At 64.8% G+C, this 20,008-nt stretch overlaps 1 protein-coding gene across 1 annotated transcript in view; it reads left to right on the forward strand.

Moving 5' to 3' along the window:
• Nucleotides 1-20,008, forward strand: part of KCNQ1 (potassium voltage-gated channel subfamily Q member 1) — a 318,572-nt gene that overhangs the window by 77,333 nt on the left and 221,231 nt on the right. Inside the window, exons 5-8 of the mRNA XM_077757142.1 lie at nucleotides 12,970-13,096; nucleotides 13,196-13,274; nucleotides 13,688-13,784; nucleotides 14,371-14,511. Of these exons, the coding sequence (XP_077613268.1) occupies nucleotides 12,970-13,096; nucleotides 13,196-13,274; nucleotides 13,688-13,784; nucleotides 14,371-14,511 (444 nt within the window). The remainder of the gene's footprint in view (nucleotides 1-12,969; nucleotides 13,097-13,195; nucleotides 13,275-13,687; nucleotides 13,785-14,370; nucleotides 14,512-20,008) is intronic.

Below are 20,008 nucleotides of genomic sequence, written 5' to 3' on the forward strand. Positions count from 1 at the left end.
CTAAAATAAACACCATTCAGACTGAGGCAGAGTCTTTCGGCGCTCCAACCAGATAATTAGAACGGGTTTTCACCCCCAAGCCGCTCTTGGTTTGGTAGACTTCTCATTCTGGGTAAATTCTTAAATAAGACATTTTTAGAAGCCTGGGCTCTCAGCAAATAAAAACTCGGCCGCCACCGCTGCCGCCCTCTGTCCCCCAGCCCAGCGGCTAAGGTGGCCATCACAGGGGTGGGACTTCTTTGGGGTTAACAGCCCTCAGCAGTGAGGTTCCGGGGCTGAAAATAAACCCCGTTTAGCTGGGCTGGAGACGGAAATAGCCCTGCCTGGGGAAGACGGGGGATTTGCTTTAAATACGTGTAAAGCTGGCTGCCGGGCGGCTGACGGTGTCTGCAGCTGGGCACGGACGGTCTCGGGGCCTCCCGCGTCCCTGCCACAAATTACAGGGCGGCCCGCGCGGCCACTCCCGTGTGTGCGAGGCCCCAAGCGTGATTCACGGGGCTCTTGGCCCCCAGGCCGCGAGGTGGGGCTCAGTGGAAAGCCCCCACCTGCCTTTTTGACTGTTTAGTGCCATGGACGCTGCCCTCCCCCCATCTTTCCCACCCCTGGTTCTTTGCGTCTGCTGGTCGATAGCCTGGGACGCCTCCTCCGCATGCTGGGTCTGTCTTCAGAGCCCAGAGTTTTCCGTAGAGCAGGGAAGGCGCAGGCCAGCGTCCACCCACGCGCACAAAGACGCCGTCTCGCGGAGGCCTACAGGACCCTTCCCCGGAGGAGGGGGCTTTGGAGCCTGTGACCCGGACATCCATAGGGACTCTCGTCCAGCCCTCGATCTGACCTGGACGACAGCCGGGAGCCCCCAGATTCCACTGCTGTTGTCTTCGGGCCGGAAGCCTGCGATCAAGGGGTCGCGGTGTGGATTTCCTCTGAGGCTGGGAGGGCAGGGGAGTCCGTCTCAGCTCCTGGGGGTTCCTTGGCCCTTAGATGTGTCCCCTCACCTCTGCTCTGCACACGACACTCTCCCTGCTCATGTCCACAATCTCCCCTCACCTCTGTTCTGCGCACGGCACCCTCCCCGCTCGTGTCCAGTCTCCCCTCACCTCTGCTCTGCACACGGCACTCTCCCTGCTTATGTCCACAATCTCCCCCCACCTCTGCTCTGCACACGGCACTCTCCCCACTCGTGTCCAGCCTAGTGACCGGGCTTAACTAATCACATCTGCAAAGATGCTATTTCCAAATGAGGTCCTGTTCACTGGTCCACGGGCTCAGGACCTTAGCATATGAGGTTTGGGGAGATGCACTTGACCCCCAAACAGTGTCTAGGCGAGAGGTGAGGAGTGGATCCTGAAGCAGGAGACACTTGGTCACTCAGGGCCTGTCCTGCTCTGATGCCGGAGGCAGGAGGCCCTCGGGGACTATCGTCACCCACGGTACTAACAACACCCGGCCGGCACCCTGGGTATGGCGCTGTGCTCAGAGTCACGGACTTGGACTTGGTCAGAGAGAGACAGGAGAGGCCTCTGTGCTTGGGAATTCTTGAAAAGGATACAGGATGTCGTGAAATCCATTGAAGTGATGTGGGAAATGGCTTTATCCACTCATAGGGCCATTGATGGGGGAGCAGGGACGGGGGAGATGAAGTCACGTAGAAGTCCACCTCACTGGGGGGCCGTCGGGGCAGCTGCAGTATAAGATCTTCAGATCGGAGCAGGGGCTGTTATGAGCTTCAGGGGTGAGGGCCCAGCGATGGAACCGAATAGGCCAGGAAGCCTCCCCACTCGGGAAAGAGAAGGAAGGGATACTATGCTGATCGCCTCTCCAACTCGGAGGAAAAATGAAAAAGACCTCGTCGATCAGCAAACAGTGAGCAAATTGAATTGGACGGATCCTGTTTTACACTAAATATGAACGGCCCGAGAACCTCTGTTAAAAAACAAAGGACTCTCAGGTTTTTAAGGGTGTTTTTTTTTTAAAAATTTTTAACATTTATTTATTATTGAGAAACAGAGACAGTGTGAGCAGGGGAGGGTCAGAGAGAGAGGGAGTCACAGAATCTGAAGCAGCTCCAGGCTCCGAGCTGTCAGCACAGAGCCCGATGCGGGGCTCAAACCTACAAACTGCAAGATCATGACCTGAGCCGAAGTCAGCCGCTTCATCGACTGAGGTACCCAGGCGCCCCCAATTTTATTTTTAACAAATATGTTGTTCAGGGGAATTCGGTAAAGCAACCTAATAATGGACGTTGGAAAACAAAGGAAGGGCCGCGCCTTGCTGAGCGAGTGCATGCGGACGCAGGGCGAGCAGGATCCGCTCCCGCGCGTGGACAAGCCCAGACAAGGCACCGCTTCTGGAGGAGATGGGGTTGTGAGCTCGGATGTGTCAAACAGCATAGGAGCTCTGAGAAGCCAAAGCTATTGGAAATGCAAAGCAGGTTAGACATGACCGCTGCAGGAGACTTCACCTTACCTCTCACAACAGGACAGCCCTGGTGGACGCCAGATACGTGAGGGTGTGGACGGCCGTGTTGTGGTGGATTCTAACAGTAACCGAAACAGTCCCAGTTGCCTACGGCCGTGTACCAAGCGTCGCCAAGCCCAGCGCCTTCAAACGCTGACCCGAGGAGCTCCCTGACATGCAGCGTGGGCAGGGCTCAGTGCGGACGGCCCAACCCGCTCGGCCTGGCGTCAGCTGTGGGCCTCTCCACTGTGGACTAGTGTCCCCAAGGCATCTCCAGGGGGCACGGCTTCCTTGTGGCTGGTCCCCGGGATGGGCGGTGGGTGGGCCCGGACGCGCTGGAGGAGCGGCAGAGAATCTTGGGACTGTGCTTTAACGCCAGCGCTGTAGCTACGGACCGTCCCCCAGACGCTCTAGTTCCCTGTGCCCACGCACATTTGTAAAACCAATCATTCCACTCGGCTGTGGAAAAACAACAACAAAAACCCAACACTCTTTGAAAAACTGGGATGAAGTTGGCTGCGATAAACCCAATACAACTAGAAATAAAAAATTACGGGGTTACGGAATAGGCTCAGCTGTTTGGGAGCGAAGCACTGCTCTTCTGAATAACCCCCAGGATGAAGGGGAGGTGAGTGTGGAGTGCGCCGCCCGCGCAGGGTCACGGAGAGGGTCCCTCTGCGCGGCGGGAGGCGCCTTCCGGGCCTGCCCCACCCCCCGCGCTGCTGGGGGACACGTGATTTTCACACCAATGCCCACAGCCGCTGGCTAGTGGCATCCTTGTACCTCAAGCGTCGTCTCCCCACGTGCATGGAAATTCACTCATTAAGAGCAAATAACAGGTAAAATACATGCGTTAGGTGCGCTCGCGCCTCGTATTTACCGCTCGCCCATTGCCAGGTGCTCCGGGACGTCCGGGGGCCGTGTAGCCGCTAAGCCGAGTCCCGGGCAGGGAGGAGACAGCTGCCCGGGGGGCCGCTTCCTGGCCGGGCCTGCCTCTCCCACCCCAGCAGGGTGTCCGTGGCGGCAGGGCCCTGGTCCACCTCGCGGCCTCGGGGGTGCCCGGGTGGGGAGGAGGCGGACGCACTTACGCACCTGCGATGCTGGCACAGGAAGCTGGGTGCCGGCACCGGTAACGCGTGTGAAGTTACTGTGGCCGAGGGGACCCCTCTTCCCCCCGCTGTGGGGGGCTGGGGGCAGCCTTCGTTCAGAGGCTGAGCCGGGAAACCCGGGACCTGAGGATGTCGGGCCTGAGGTGCTCTGGCTGCGAGTGTGGCCGAGTTTCTGGTCTTGCTCTCGCCCTCCACGCCCCCCGAGGACACACAGCCGTGGGGCCTGGGGCCCCTGAGCCGGGGGTGACGGGCCTGGAGTCCGCAGGTGCTGCAGACGGGGGGGCCAGGCTGGAGGCCTGAACGGGGGCCCTGAGGCTCCTCTGGGCGGCCAGCGAGCTGCTGGCTGCAGGGACGGCTGGCCCCAGAGCCGTCCTCCGTCTTCCTTGCTCCCTGAAAGGCCGTCTGGCCCTGCACAGGGGCGTCCCGGGGAGCCCGCGCGCGGAGTCGGGACGTCTGTGTCTCGCCCATGGGGCTGCACGGGCACGTCTGATTGTGGCTCCCAGGAGGCGGGGGTGGCAGTACAAGGTGAGCCCGGGGAACGGCGCCCAGCCAGGCGGGCGAGGAGTGGGGGGCGCCCTGGAGCGGCTGCCGGGGTGTGGAGCAGGGGTGAGGGAGGCGGCCAGCCCCCAGCAGCCCTGCCGGCGGGCCTCCCCCGAGCGGCCCCGCCCCAGCCCANCTGGCAGATGGGAACATCCGTCCCCACGGGGGACGGATCAAGGCCCGCGGGCTGCCCTGCTTGGCCTCCAGACCGGCCCCCCCTGGATAGCTGGCAGGGAGGCCACCTCTCGGGAGAAGGGGACCAGCGCCTCCTGAGTCGCCCCAACCCCGCGACTGCGGGTAACGGGAGGGGCGACACCCCAGGCCTGTGCCGGCCACCAGCCTGCAGCCGGGGCTTCTACCTCCTCGGGGCCTGGCAGCTCGTGGCGCCCTCGTGGGAATTTGGGGTGGCAGGCCTGCTGGGGAGAGGCCGTGGGGGGCACCCCAAGCTGCCAGTGACCCCAGACCTGTGAGGGGGGGGTCCTTGTCCCAACAACAGGGAAACAGTCGGCCTGGGGGCGCCTGGGGCCTCCAGCCCCCTGGACTGCGCTTCCAAAGTGACGGCGGAGCCCCGGCTGGAGAGAGAGCTGAGGAGGTGGGGGGTCCCCTGGGCTGGGCTGAGCCCCACGGCCTCGGCAGGAGGGAGGGCGGCCGGGGGGATGCAGGCTGGGTCCAGGTGGAGGCGTCGAAGGCTTGGGCCGCGTCACACAGGGTCGGGGGCAGCTCAGGAGGGGCCGGTGCTGTGGGCAGAGTGGAGGGCCTGACCCGGGTCCGGGCCGGGCTTCGGCCCACGGGCGGCAGCATGGCCCGTGAGCCCCGGACCAGGTCGGGGTTCTCCGCCCTCTGTGCTGAGCCCCTCTCCTGCCTGCCCCTGGGAGGTCACTTCCCTCTTGAGGCCATTCAATGCCACCCTGTCTTCTGGGTCTTTCCGTGGCTTCTCCACAGGCCCAAGGGGCCTTTCTGATGTGAGCCCTCCCCACAGCCTTGGGAAGCGGGTGCCCCTGGGACTCCCGCCCTACAGATGAGGACACTCTGACGTCGGGACATTGCCGCCGCTGTGTCCTGCCGTCCTGTGGGGGGTGCGGCCCCCAGCGGCCCAGCCTGCCCTCTGTCCCAGCCCAGGGCTCCCCTCAGGCAGCAGGGCCCCCTTCCCTGCACCCCCAGGGGCCGACTCAGGGCCTGGCCCGCAGGCTGTGGGGAGCAAAGGGGTCCGGGGCACGCGGGACCCCACCCCAGCACGGGCCTCTCTGCCCCGTGGCGCCTGGGGGGGGGGGGGGCGGGGGGCTGCTGTTCNAGCTGTGCCCAGCACATGTCACCGGGAGGCCCCGGAGCCCTCAGCACGGGCGCACGGCTGGGAGCAGCTGGCCACGGGCAGCCCCAGAACAAAGGGCGCTTTGAGCCTGCGCGCCTGCCCCGTCCCCCCGGCCAGCTGACTGTCCCGGGAGTGCGGAGGCCGCCCCGGCGGCCCATCGGGGCCCTCAGAGTCGGAACAGCTGGGCCGGCCCCGTGCCCCCCGTGGGGACGCCTCCTGGCTCGTGGGAGGAGGGGAAGACCCTCACGCTGGCCGCCCGCAGCCCTGCCCTGTCCCTCCCGTGGGTTCCCTTCTCTGCCAGCGAAATCCCGTGCACCCCGGGAAGTGCGCCATCCTGCCCCCCATGGAGGTCTTCGATGGGGGGCCGGGCAGGAGCTCCTGCAAAGAGAACTCTACGTCCAGCGCCCACCGGGCCACCGGGGAGGCTGTTTGTCCTTGACCCTAATTCCTGCCCTTTGTCATTTCTCACCTGACAACCCGCAGGCCCCTCCCCAACCCCGTCCCCGGCACTTAATCCTTTGTGGTTCAGTCTCCTATCTCCCTTCAAAAGCGCTCATCATCGAGATAATGGAGCAGCAACATCAGACACTACAGGAATCACAAGGATAAGGATCTGGGAGGCTGCCTTTATGTTTAGCAAAAGAAAAAATATTTTCCATCCCGAGAGTCGGGATGTGAGCTCAGCTAATCCAAGCGGGTTTAACCTCCAGGCTGTCTTGCTATCTGTCACGTGGGAGCAGTTGGTGACGGGGACGTTCCCAGCGCTTGCTTCCAAGTCATGCGACGCCGGCAGCGCCGAGCCTCAAACACACGGCCTTAGCGGCCTTCCCGCCAGTGAGGATTCAGTAGCTGATGAAGAAGGACGGATAAGCCCGCCGGTGGCCTTCCTCCTCCTCTTCCCCACTCTTCCTCGCGGCTACGAAAGGCTTGAGCAACCGCCAACCTTTCCCCGTGCGCGCTCAGCGGGAAAAACCAGATAAGGCCTTGCTGAACCTTTATCTCTACCCTTGGGATGGGCAGATCTGCTGTCACAACGCTGTTCCCCGAAACACCGGGGCCGGGGAGGGTGGGGGCGTCCGTGCGCCCCGCGCACCCTTCTGTGACTTCTAGCTCTTTCCCTCAGTCCGGCTGGACCCAGTGTCTCAGTGAAACAACAAGATCTGGGGCGAGGACCCCACAGTGAAGTGTCGGCAGCTACCTATGCCGCGGCGCGTCTGAGTCAGGGTCCAGAGCCGCCCGGGGAGGGACCCAGGCTTGTGCAGTGCCCTGCACACGTCCGCTGTCCACACCACGATGAAACAGGGCGAGGAGCAGCCAGAGAGCCCCCCCCAGTCACTGCCATCCCGCCCCAGGAGGGCCCTTTGCACGTTGCTTCCCCGGCTGTCCCCACAGGGGGCACCCGGAGGGGTGCCTGCGCTGCTCAGTGAGCTCCCGGCTGCTCTGTGAAGATGGAGCTTGGGGCCCAAGGCCGACCGCGCGGTGACTGTCCCAGCCCCAGGCGGGGTGACGTTCAGGGCTCATCTTTCCACCGTGTGGGGCCTCCCTGAAGGTGCGGTGCAGGGCCCGCGGGTGCGTGTCTGTTGTGGTCAAGCACACAGAACACCACGTTCGCCATTTCCAAGGGCGCAGTCAGTGGCATTCGGTGCATTCAGGGAGTTGTGCAACCACCACGCCCGTGTCCTTGCAGAAGCCGCCCGCCCCCCCCGAGGAGAGCCCCTGCCCAGCGGCGGCCGCTCCCCATTCCTCCCTCCCCCAACCCCTGGCATCCACTCATCTGTCTTTTCTTAAAATCGTGCTGAAATACACATACCACACGCTTTATCATATCTGTGTCGAGGTGCACACACAGCTCTGGGCACAGAGCACCGTCACGCTGCTCTGCAGCTGTCCCCACCCTCTGTCTCCAGAGCTTTCCATCTTCCCACATAGAAACCCCGTCCCCATGAAGCACAGACCCCCAGCCCTGGTGCCCACCTTGCCACTTTCTTTTTTAAGGTGAAGAGTCCAGCTTCACCTCAGGTCATAACCTCCCTGTTTGTGGGTTCGAGCCCTGCGTCGGGCTCCGTGCTGACAGCTCAGAGCCTGGGGCTGCTTCGGATTCTGTGTCTCCCCCTCTCTCTCTCTCTGCCCCTCCCCAGCTCATGCTGTCTCTCTGTCTTTCTCAAAAACAAATGGACATGAAACTTTTTTTAACTTTCAATTTATTTGAAAAAGCAAAGCAGTTCACTCCTTTCTCACCCCCCACTGCCCCACCTCTGGTGACCACCAGTGTGTTCCCGGGACCTGTGTGCTTCGTTTCATGTGTCTGTGCGGGTTCCGCACAAGTGAGATCTCTTTCTTCCCACGTTTACCTCGGGGCCCTTGAACATCCTGTCGTTGCGGACGGCGGGATTTTGTTCTCCTTCCCGGCTGACACCGCGTCAGGTACGCTTCTCCTTGGGACCCTGCTCGGTGGGCAGACACCCTTTGCCCTCCTGTGCTGGCTGTCGCCAGTAAGACTGCAGTGAATGTGGGGGTGCGGGTATCTTCTTCGATTTGTGTTTCTGTGTTCTCTGGGTAAACACCCAGGAGCGGAATTACGGGATCTTACGGGAACGCTAACCTGAGGACCCTGCACCTCGGCCGCGTGGTGGCCGCAGGGCTCGCTTTCCCCATGTCCTCGCCAACACTTGTGAGTCTTATCTTCTTCGGCGGAGCCTCTGTGACAGGTGCGAGGTGCTCTGTCGCCGTGGTTTCGGCCCGCATCGCCCTGATGGAGGCGGCTGCCGGCCATCACGTCTTCTCTAAGGAGATGTTTGCTCAAATTCCTCACCTGCTTTCCAGCGGGTCCTTTGTTAGAACTTGTTTGTAAGATGGTGCTGAGTTGTACGAGGGTCACTGCTGAGAGCCACCCCTGAGCCCCGGCACGGAGAGGACCCCCGGGAAGGCCCGACGCCGGCCGGACACCCGTGGGAGGACGCGGGTCAGGGTGGGGGGCTCGCGGGACGCTTGGGCCCGCGAGGTGCGTGTCTCTGCTTTCAGCAGGTGGTAAACACTCGGGTCTGTCGTCCGGTCCCAGCGCCCGCCCTGGCCCACCAGCCCCTGGGCCCCGAAGCTGATGGCGGCCGGGATGGGAAGGTCCCTTCATCCCTCCGGTTTGACTGTGGCCTCTGTGACCTCCCAGACATGAGGGCGCCTCTGTGCTTGGAGCTGCAGGGCAGGCTCAGGGCCGCACTCCATCAACGTCCCAGGCTCCCGCCCGCGTCCTTGATGCAGGCGCCGTGTGGAGCTGGCCGAGAGGACCCCTGGGCTGGCTGTGTCATCGGCGGGGAGCCACGTGGCTTCCACAGGACTGGTGGGTGCGGCTCCCAGGGGTGGGGGAGTTGAGCTGGACCGAGGAGGGTGTGAGGGCCCGGGTGGGAGCTGGGCCGGGAGCACCTGCCGTGGGCCAGCGGGAGGCTCTCAGGATGGAGGAGGGGGTGAGGCCCGGGGAAGGGGCCGCAGACCTCGACCCTCTGGTATGGACAGTGGGGAGTGATGTCAGTGGGCCCGGGGCAGGGGTGACAGCAGTTGGCAGGCTCTGGGGGCCCCTTAGTCACCTTTGAGGCTTGCTTAGGGCCTGGGAAGCAAAGACAGACAGGCCTTAGGCCTGTCCCTGCAGAGAAAACTCCGGGCCCAGAGGGTGGCCGGGGCAGGGACACCTTCCTGGGTCTGGGCCACTGGGGCTCTGGGAAGGGGCGCCGTGCCATCCTTGAGCCTGCCGTGGGCTGGGGACGCCGCCCTCGAATCGGGGGTGGCTCCACAGATGACAGAAGTTGCTCCTCCCACAGGCCCCCAACACCAGTCTCCGCAGCTGGACGATCAAGGCCAGTCACAGCCCCACAGCGGCCTCCAGCCTTCCTGTGAAAACATTCCAGGGCGCCTGCGGGTCCACAGGCCCATCCAGGCCCGCCGGTCGGAGGACAGGCGGCTCCAGGAGCTGGCGGTGGGCTGGGCGGGCCAGGGTGAGCCCCCCGGGGCGCCGGCACGCAGCACCCAGCTCTGAGGGCCTGGGTGTGACCCTGAGTGCCTCCCCACCCCACACTCCAGGCAAGCATGCTTCCCCACTGCCCCGTGCCTCCGGATGGGAAGGGACTCGTCCCGTCCCTTCCCAGCGTGTGGGCCGCGTGGCATCGCCGAGCCCGGCCCCGTCTGGGTCTGGGCCTCGTGTACACAGGGTGAGCGCCCCACGCAGCCCGCCGGGCCTCGCGCTGCATTCCAAACCCAAACAGGATTTGAGGATTAGCATTGTTTTAAATTATTCCTACACTCACCCTCCAGAGGGGAACCGTGCTCTCAGCAGCCCTGGGAGAGCAGGGGCGGCTCCGTGCTCCAGACTGGGTTCTCCCCAAGTGTGAGACCGAGATAATTTGGGGGCTGGCGGGGGAGACCCGGTGACCCCTGATAGTTATTTATTTCAGGGTCTTTCAGAAGACGTTTCTAGTGCTTTAAACCTGCTTAGGGTACAGCTGAGGGAGGGATTTAAACAATAAAAACATGCACCAAAACAAGAACGAAACCCGGGAAGTGACTGATGAGCTGGATGGTGCCTGGACTCGCAGGGCGGGGAGGGGGCCCCGGGCACGGCTCTGGCGGGGACCCCCGAGTGGCCAGGTGGCCTCTTCTCCACGAAGACACTGGTGCCGGTGTCTCCACTTGGGGAACGGGGAGGCGACGGCCACACCCTGGAGGCCCAGTGCGCTCAGGCCGCCCGCTGGGACCGCAGGGCCAGGTGCTTGGGGAAACACGCGAGCAGGATGGAGCTTCGCGGGCGGGGAGCTGTCGGCCCGCTCGCTCGCTGGGTCCGCACTGAGCGCGGCCAGGGCAGGCCCCGTTCCGGTGGGCAGTGGATGTGGCCGCTGCCCCCGCGAGGTCCCGGAGCGTACGGGCCTGCACGCCCCTGCCCCCTCCGGGCTGCGTGCAACCCCACCCCCAGAATGACGCGACGTTGCAAACAGAACTTGTTTGCAAAATCTCCCACGTTTCCCCCCGTTATGCACTGAGCTTGCCCCCAACACAAGCTGCACAAGGCACGGCATTCCGGAGCCCATGGGCAGTGTCCAGCCACCCTCTCGTGGTGGGCCCCCTGGCTAGAGGGGAGGGCAGAGGCGGGCTGTGGAGCAGGGCCGGCACCGCCACCCAGCGAGGCCCCCGCCAGGCTGCCTCCAGGGGAGGAGGATCCGCATCGCCTCCTTCCCGTGAGCCAGCGTCTGGCTGCCGACACGCGCCCCTACCCCCACCCCTCATCGTGGTCCTGGCCTCCGTGGTCGTCCTCTGCGTGGGCTCCAAAGGGCAGGGGTTGGCCGCCTCGGCCGTGCGGGACTCCTGGGCCCCCCGGGCCCATCCCTGCTGGAGCGGCGTCACAGCCTCCGTCCTGCATCCCTTGTACGGATGCGCCTCTTTCGTTCGGCCTGGTCCAAATTTCCTTGATTCCATGTGAACTTAAGATGACTTCTTACAGCACCCCCATCAGGATTCGGGGGTGCCACCCGAGTGCTGGCGGCTTCTCCGCGGTCGGGGGCGGGGGCTGCGCCGCCCCTCCTTTCGTTTCCCGGCACAACGTTTTCAGTTTTCATCGTGCCCGGCTTCTTCCCCCTTCATTAACTCACAGATGCTTTATTCTCTTTGACGCGACTGTAAACAGAATTGTTCTAGTCGTTTCTTTTAAAGACTGTTCACGGTTGGTGGAAATGGTACAAGTGACTCAGAGATGCAGTTGCTTGCTGGCTCTGTACCTCTGTGCCTGCCTGGCTGAATTCTAGAAAGATCTAACAGGTGGGTTGTGCCTGTGCGTGTGTGTAATCTGTGTTTTCTACACGTAAGTTCATGTCACCCGTGAGCAGAAGTCATTTTACTTCGTTCCAGTCGGGACGCCTCTTGTGTGTCCCTCGCCCCTGCTCCGGCTGGATTGTCGAGCAGCGTCCACGGCGGTGAAGGAAAAGCTGGCATCGACGAGGTGTGTGCTGTGGGTCTTCAGGTGCGGCTTTCGTCACGCGCAGCGGTCTCCTTGTGTCCTGATTAGTTCGCTGGTCTCAGCGTGACAAGGTGTGCGATTTTGTCACATGCCTTTTTTCACATCGACTCAGGTCGTGCGTTTTTACCCCCTTTGTTCCGTTGCCGTGACGTGTTGTGAGTGACGTCTCGGTGTGCCGAGCCGTCCTTCCAAAAATCAGCTCCGTTCGGTCGTAGCGTGTGATCTTCCTAACAGGCCGCCGAGCCGGCTCGTGGGTGCCTTGCTGGGCCTTCCTGCCCCCGGGCTCGATGGAGACCGACCTGGGCTCCTCGTTCCTCACAGCGTCTTTGTCTGGCTTTGGGGTTGGGGACGTGCTGGCTCCGCAGCACGAGCCAGGAAGTGTCCCCCTCTGCAGTGTCTTGGGAAAATTGGAGAAGCACCGGGGTCGGTTCTTCTCCCAACGTCTGGCAGAATTCACCCGCGAAGCCTTCGGGCCACGGCTTCTCTTTGTTGGGAGAGTTTTGGTCGCTGGTTCCGATCTAGTAGGATTTCCTACTTCCTCCTCCGTCTGTCCACGTCACTGGGTTGTCTGGTTTGTTTTCCTTTGTTTTTGGGGGTTTTTTTTGGTTTGTAATGTTTATTTTTGAGAGAGAGACACACACAGAGTGCAAACGGGGAGGGTCAGAGAGAGAGGGGGACAGAATCTGAAGCAGCTCCAGGCTCCGAGCTGCAAGCACAGAGCCCGACACGGTGTTCAAATCCACAAACCGCGAGATCATGACCTGAACCAAAGTCGGCTGCTTAACNGGGGGGTTTTTTTGGTTTGTAATGTTTATTTTTGAGAGACAGAGAGAGAGACACAGAGTGCAAACGGGGAGGGGCAGAGAGAGAGGGGGACAGAATCTGAAGCAGCTCCAGGCTCCGAGCTGCAAGCACAGAGCCCGACACGGTGTTCAAATCCACAAACCGCGAGATCATGACCTGAACCAAAGTCGGCTGCTTAACCGACTGAGCCCCCCAGGCGCCCCTGGTTTGTTTCCCCTTGAACTTGGTTTTTGTACCATGTCTCTTCATTTGTCTACCCGACTGCCCGTCCCCCGTGGCCTGGACGTTAGCCCTTGGCGTCCTGGTGTCCCCTCCTCGAGGTGCCCTGCTGTGGAAGGAGCCCTGAGCGGTGCTGCCCGTGACGCCCTCCCCCCCGCGGGCCCCCCCTGCCCTGGCGCTCCTGCACTCAGGCCCCAGCGGACGCTCCCAGTGTCCCCGGGTACCGTGTGCCTGGCGCTGCGGGGGCTGTGAGGTGAAGTGGGGGGGTTTCACCCAAATCAGGATGTGCAGCCTGAGCTCCGGGGGCTCGTGGTTGACACGAGTGCTGGCTTGACGACTGAGCCCCAGGACGTCGCGTGGCTCAGGGCCGGGCGAGGACACAAGGCCTGAGCTGCTCCCAGGCCCGGGTGTGGACGCGGCCCAGACGGGCCCCGCTCTGGAGAGCGGCAGGTACCCACGGGTGGTGGGCCTGGCCTTGGGTCACGTGGCCAGCACCACGCACCCCGCAGACCAGGCCCGGCTCACCCGCCTCTGCCTCACAGGAGATCGTGCTGGTGGTGTTCTTCGGGACGGAGTACGTGGTCCGCCTCTGGTCGGCCGGCTGCCGCAGCAAGTACGTGGGCGTCTGGGGACGGCTGCGCTTCGCCCGGAAGCCCATCTCCATCATCGGTGAGTCGTGCCTGCCCCCAGGGGAGCTTCGCCCCGAGGCTGCCAGGCTCCTTCCCCTGAGCCAGCGTCTGGCTGCTGACACGCGCCCCTTCCCCCTAGACCTCATCGTGGTCCTGGCCTCCATGGTCGTCCTCTGCGTGGGCTCCAAAGGGCAGGTGTTTGCCACCTCTGCCATCAGGTACTCCTGGGCCACAAGCTCTCCCGGCTGGGGGCGCGGGGCCGCGTGCTGGGTGGGGGCCCGTGCTCAGGCCCCACGCTGAGCTAGGCTGCCCGGGTTTGAGGCCCAGCGAGAGCGCCTCTGGGACTGGGGCTGTGACCTCACCATCCGGGGAACTCAGTTTGCCCCTCTGTAAACCAGGGTGATCCAAGGGCCTCCCCACAAGGTGGGCTGGGGACCAAAGGAATCTGGAGATGGGCAGGTTCGCCTGGGGCCTGGCATGCCCACCCCCCGCCCCCCAGGCCTTGACCCTGTGCTTGAGGAGGGGCAGGGAGGCTTGCTGCGCAGGGGGCAGGCAGACGCAGAGCCCGGCTGCGAGGGGCTGCGCAGGGGCCCGAGTCGGGGGCAGGGGCACAGAGGCGTCTCCCCCGCAGGGGCATCCGCTTCCTCCAGATTCTGAGGATGCTGCATGTCGATCGCCAGGGAGGCACCTGGAGGCTGCTGGGCTCTGTGGTCTTCATCCACCGGCAGGTGTGTGCGCAGGGGCCCCAGGTGGGAGCACGGGGTGCAGGGCCGAGTCTCGGCGGCCTGCCGGACCGACGATGTGCCCGTGTTCCTTCCAGCTGGGGCCGGGAGGCTGGGGCGAGGCTGGGGCCGGGAGGCTGGGGCCAGGAGGCAGGGGTGAGGCTGAGGAGAGGAGGCTGGAGCCGGGAGGCTGGGGCGAGGCTGGGGCTGGGAGGCCGGGACAGAGCAGGGGGCAGAGGTGCAGGATGGAGAGAGAGGCTCTAAGCGGCCCAGACAGTAAGAGCAGCAGACGGGAACAGCCCCTGGAAGACGGGGCACATCACCCGGGGTCTCGGGGACAGAGCCCGGCAGCCCACGAGCCCGTGCAAGCCGGCTCCTCTGTCCAGGCATCGGCCGGGGCCCCACGCTGGCCCCTGGGGAGACGGGTGGTGACGGGTCCAGTGTGGGCATGAGGACCTCGTGGGACCCTCTGGGAGAGGCGAGCTTGCACCGGGCAGGCCCCCCGCCTGCGCCATCTGTCGGGAAGGTCGCAGAGGCCTGGGCCGCCGCGCGTGCTCGGCTGACCCGCATCCTCTGCCCGCTCTGCCCCCAGGAGCTCATCACCACCTTGTACATCGGCTTCCTGGGCCTCATCTTCTCCTCGTACTTCGTGTACCTGGCCGAGAAGGACGCCGTGAACGAGTCGGGCCAAGTGGAGTTTGGCAGCTACGCGGATGCTCTGTGGTGGGGGGTGGTAAGTGGGGACGGGCGCCCCGGGCAGCGGAGGGGCGGGATGCCACCCGGGGTCTGAGGGCACAGGGTTCTCGAGCCTGCAGGCCGCAGACGTGAAGGAGGGGGTCTATGGGAAGGTTTGCGGCGGGAGCTGGCAGCCTGGGGGGGGCCCTTGCTGGGGGGGGGACCCACGGTCGACCCTGTGTGCTCGGGGCACGTGCAGGAGCTGGGAGCCCCTGCCCCCACCCAGGCTGGGTCCCCTGCCGCCCTTTGCCCTGGTGGGGGGTGGTCAGGCACGTGCCTTGCCCTCTGGGGGGGTTCTACACTGGCCCCAGGACCCTCCCTGCCCCGGGGAGCGCGACATTACAGAGCAAATCCACAGCACCGTGATACCACGGGCAGGGGCACCTCGTGAGAAAGAAGTGCTCCCTGCTCCGGCCGCGGGGCCGGCTCCCCAGGCGCACCAAGTGCAGGGCCCAGGGCCCAGCACCCCAGGTCCACTTTGGCCCCACGTGGGCTGCGCAGCCCTCGGCTCCCCGAGCTGTGAGCCGGCGGGAGAGGCGGATGTAAGGCAGGGGTCCCCACAGGAGGGCGGCCAGGGGTCCTGTCAGGTCAGCCTCACGGGGGGTGAGGGGGACCTTCCGCTGAGGACCGCTCACTGCCGTGGACAGCCAAGTGATGCCCGGCCCGCCTCGTGCACCCCGAGTCCTGGCCACGTCCTCACCGTGTGGCCTGGGGAGAAACTGTTCAGGGCATGAAGGGTGCCCTTTACCGCACCCCCCACCCCCTCCACCCACAGCCAGGGCTTTGTAGGGAGGAAAGTTCCAGGCACTTGACTGCAGGTGGATGGCAGCTTTACCTTCCACAGGGATCGGGATGGGACTGGGGGCCCTGAGGCAGCCGCGGTGGACGCTTGCTGTGGGGAGAGATGGCGCGTGGGCCACGGGCCGGGCTCCCACACTCCCCACCTTTCTGTGGGGTACGGCGCCCCCTCCTTCACAGTGCCCTGGGGTGCGACCAGCTAGCGCCCCAGAAGGGCCTGCAGCTGAGCCGGAGCCGGGTCAGGGAGACAGCCGAGGACACGGGCCCTGCTACAGGCTGTGTGGCTGCGTGGGGAGGGGAGCCGCTTGGAGCCAATGTCCAGGCCGACTGGGGCAAGGCAGGGGCGAGGAGAGGGTCCCGGCCGGCACGGGGTGTGGCGACGCCGTGGGGCCAGCGCTGGGCAGGGCCCCGGCCGTGTCTGTCCCAGGCTTTTCCTTCTGGAACAAGTGAGCCTTGCTCTCTCCTGGGGCTCCCCACCCTCCTCCAGAAGGGAGGCCCACCCCGGTCCGTCCAGGCGGGGCAGGAAGCCTCCCCGGGGCCCCCGGGGGANGTGTCCACGTTCCATGCCCGGGAGGCCAAGCACACAGGGAGGACTCCTGATGTTGGCGAGTCTGCGTGTTTTCTGGAAGCTTCCAGCGTGACAGGCCACTCGAGGGACCCAACTCGGGGCTGGGGAAGGCCCCGGTTCTGGCCTCTGTCTGCCCGTCCGCCCTTCTGTGTGCCCGTGGGCCCAGGCCCGGCAGCCCCCGGCAGNGCCCCGGGCCCCCCGCCCCCCGGGGCTCCCGGGGCAAACGGCTCCTATTCATCGCGTGGCCGCCCCTGCAGCTGTCCGGGCAGGAGCGGCCCCGACGCTTGAGTTATGGGCTGTGTTCCTGGCGCGGCTCGGACAGGCAGCTCCAGGAAAGCAGGACGGCGGCCCTGCTGGGGGCTTTGAAGCCAGGGTGGCGGGTTGTGACTGCGCCTGGTGGTTGCTCCCGACCGGCTCCCCAGTCCTGGCTCCGCTCACCTCTCCTGGGAGGGGGTGCCAGGCCCGCCCCCAGGCTCCCTATCTGGGCCAGACGGGGAAGGGGGTGCCGCCAGGGGGACCCCCCCAGGGGGCGAAGGCTGCAGGCTGGGCCGGTCCTGGTCCCTGCACTGGGTCATGTCAGTCCCTGTGCCTGTCACCCCGCACCGGGGCTGGGGGCTGGCCAGAAGCCAGACCAGCTTCTCAGAGTCACACGGGACAGACCCCGTGAGGGGGCGTCTGGGCCTCGTGTGTCCTCGGCGCATAGGCCCAGTGGTCGCTGTGCGAATGAATGAGTGGACGAGCCCGTGGGGTGGCCCTGTCCGTGGCACCGAGGACACTGCATACCAGGCTCCTGGGCAGCTGTAACTAAGTCCCACAGACCCAGGCTCTCAAGACCAGACAAATGTGCCACCCCCCCGCCCCGCTCCAGTCTGGAGACCAGAAGCCCGAGATCAAAGCCTGGGCAGGGCTGCACCCGCCTCGGAAGCTCCCGGGGAGGGTCCTTCCTGCCCGCACCGGGTTCCAGGGTTTCAGGGTCCCCGCGTTTGTGGCCACATCTTCTGTCCCTGGTAAGGACCCCTGACCTTGGTTTGGGACCTGCCGAGATGAACAAAGCAGGGCGACCCCGACTCAAGATGTTCACACGATCACCTCGACAAAGGCCCCGTTTCGGAAGAAACTCGTGTTCCGAAGGCCTGGGCGCACTCGGGTGCTGGGGGGACGCTATTCCGCAGCCCGGGGCTGCCGAGCGGGCCCGACTTCCCGAGGAGGGCCCCCGCCTCCCCCAGCCTCGGTCCCTAGGTTGTCCAGCGACCCGAGCCCCCTCCCTGGTGGGGACGCCCCGCTCTGGCGTGAGAGCTCCCTGCTCCCCCAAGCGTGGCACCCTGTGCCTGGCTGCTGAGGTGTTTGGGGAGGATTTAAGACCTTTTTCTGTGCCCTTGGAACAAAATGCGTTTGTTTGTGTTAAAGTTTGAGTGGAGGGAAAAGCCGTTTTTGCAAACACGGGCTCCTCTGTTTAGTGCCCGGGGGTCTCTAAACTCAGGAGGCCGCCGGGCTCTGTTTACCCCCGCATCTAAATTTAGAATTCAGAGCAGAAACGCTGGAGGCCTGTCCCGGCGCTCCGGCCCGGCTCCCGCTCGCTCTCGGCAGCTGGTGGCTCCGGAGGGGCCTGGGGGCTGCGTGAGGGCAGGACGCCCCACACGTCCATGAGACCCGCATCTGAAGCTGGAAAGATGGAGGCCCTGGGGCCCCGGGTGGCAGGCCAGGCCCCGGCCCAGCGTCAGACCCCACCCGTCCAGGCCCCGTGCTCTGCCCGGAGCTCCCTACAGAGCCTGAGAGGCCACCAGCCGAGAAGCGAGGTCCGCAGGGCCCCAGGCACAGTCTTGTGCCCGTTAGCCCGTCAGGTCGGGGTAAGAGCGCTGGGCGCTGGGCGCCTCCCCAGGGAAGGACCCGTACACTGGGTTTTGTGGGATGTGTAGGAGTGTGTCTTCTTGCGCTTCCCGCGCACCGGCCGATACCTGGGGAGGCTTTCTCACGTGACTCGGCAGGCCCGGCGAGGGTGGCGCACGGGCTCGCTTTCTCCTGGGGGTGGGCGTTCGGGTCGTGTCAGTGAGGGTAGGAGCTTTCCGGCTCTGCCCCAGGGAGAGACGCGTGGTCGGCCTCAGGAAACAGTGAGCTAGGGGGCTGTGGTCAGGACGGGGGGCGGAGCCGCATCCCTGCGGGACCGCTGACCACGTGTGCCACCCGGTACAGGTCATCCCACCTCTCTGAGCCGATCTGTAAGCTGGGTACCAAGCGAGGGCCTATGCCCACCAACTGTGGGAGAAGTTAAATCAGGACACAGGACCCTGGGGCCCCAGGCACCCAGCAAGGAGGTGGCAGAGGCGCGCCACACACTGTGGGGGGCTGTCACTAGCCCCCTTCTCTAGGCTAATGCTTACTCACACTACAGTGTTCGTGGCTGCCATGTCCCCAGTCACACTCCTTAGCCCTTCTGGGTTTTAGAGTCCTGCTCCACCCCTGACTGGCTCCCCACCTCCAGCACCTTCCTCACAGGGTAACCCCTTTCTGTGCATGTGTTTTGCCTCCATGGAACCCCAAGGACCCCACGTTTCTGATCCCCATGTTAGGGCCTGGGTCAGGCGAAGGGACTCAGGAATGAATGACGCCCTTCATCAGGCCGTGTGGTGGACACAGAGGGTGGTCCACGGAGTCACTTCCGTAGATGCCTATTCAGGTGCACTGGTGAACTGGGCCTGGGGCCAGTGAGCGTGTGACCGTTCTGCTCCTCAGTTTCCCCATCTGTAAAATGGAGAGGCAATAGAATGGCTCCGGGGGCTGACGTGGGCTCTCCGAGGGGCTGCAAGCCCAGCAAGGCTGCAGATGTTTGTGTGGCCCAGAGTGCCAGCGGTTTCCGTGAGTGGAAGACGCACTTGCTAAGCGAGAGGCTCTGGTCCGCGTGGGTCTGGGTTCATTTATTTAGTCCTTCCCGCGGAAAGGAAGCTGGTTTCTTTTGGGGTCTGCGTTTGCTTGGCTGTCACCCGTGGTTTGCGTGCCTGGCTGGGCGGCTCCCTGCCCCCATGTGCGTCTGTCCCCTGCCTGGCCGCTTCCCGCCAGCCGGGCCAGGGCCCCTTGGGGGCAGGGAGCACCCCTGGGACGGGCGCCCCCGAGGACCTGCTGCTCGAGCCGGTCCCACCGCCCACCGGGCGCCCCGCTCGGTCCGTGATTTCTCCTGTCGCCAGCCGCGTCCTCCCGGCCTCCTCGGGGCAGGCTGGGGGCACGGTGTCCGGCCTGGGGTTTCTCTGCAGCGTCCTGGGGTCCCCGTGTGGAGCGTGGGGCCGAGCCTGCTCAGCCACTTAGCAGCGGTGGGGCCTCCGGCGCACGCGGGCTCCCCTCCGTGACACGGTCCTACCTCACGACACTCACAAGTCCACCCTGAGCGTGTGCGGGCCGCCCGCCTCGCCGGCGCCAGCGGGGTCTCTGGGCCACGGTGCCTCCCGTGCCGGCTTCTCAGGGCGGAGAGTGTGTGAGGGGACCCTTCCCGGTGCCTCGGTCCCTCCGCAGGGGAGGCGAACACACGCCCCGTGTCGGCTTCCCGAGGACCCGGGCGGCTGGGCCCCTGCCTGCACAGTCCCGTCCCCGGGGTGGGTGTGCGCTCCGCCTGTTCCCGGCACCTGGGGCGGCCGCCGCGCTGCGCCTCCCGCGTGTGCGGGCCGGGGGCACCTCGCCAGGAGCGCGTGTGGAGCACCGGGCAGGGAGCACCATTCGGCGGCCGCCCGCGGCTCTGGATTCAGGAAAAACAAACAACTCTGTAGGGATGGGCCGTTTCCTCCCAGAGCCCAAGGACGTCGTTAACTTGACAAAGCGGGTCTGTGCCCGGGTCTGAGAGGCGTGTGCCCTCCCGGGGGACGCCTGGCCGGGCACCCCGACCTCCGCCGCCTGGGCCCCGGAGCCCCAGCACCCCAGACGGCGCGGGGCCGGGGAAGGGCACGAGGGGCCGCTCTGTGGGTGCAGGCCTGTCTGCTCAGGGAGAGGGTCTGGGGGGGCCCCACCCCGCCCCCAGGGCCGTCCGGGCTGCCCCTGCCCTGCCCCTCACATTCGCTTCCCAGTCTGCATCCGTTTTGTTTGTATTGATATCTATAGCTTTAAAGGCCACGTTACATATCGATGGTCTTGATGCCTGATTTTTCTG

Source organism: Crocuta crocuta, unplaced genomic scaffold, assembly GCF_008692635.1.
Source record: "Crocuta crocuta isolate KB4526 unplaced genomic scaffold, BGI_CrCroc_1.0 scaffold653, whole genome shotgun sequence".
Classification (NCBI taxonomy): domain Eukaryota; kingdom Metazoa; phylum Chordata; class Mammalia; order Carnivora; family Hyaenidae; genus Crocuta; species Crocuta crocuta.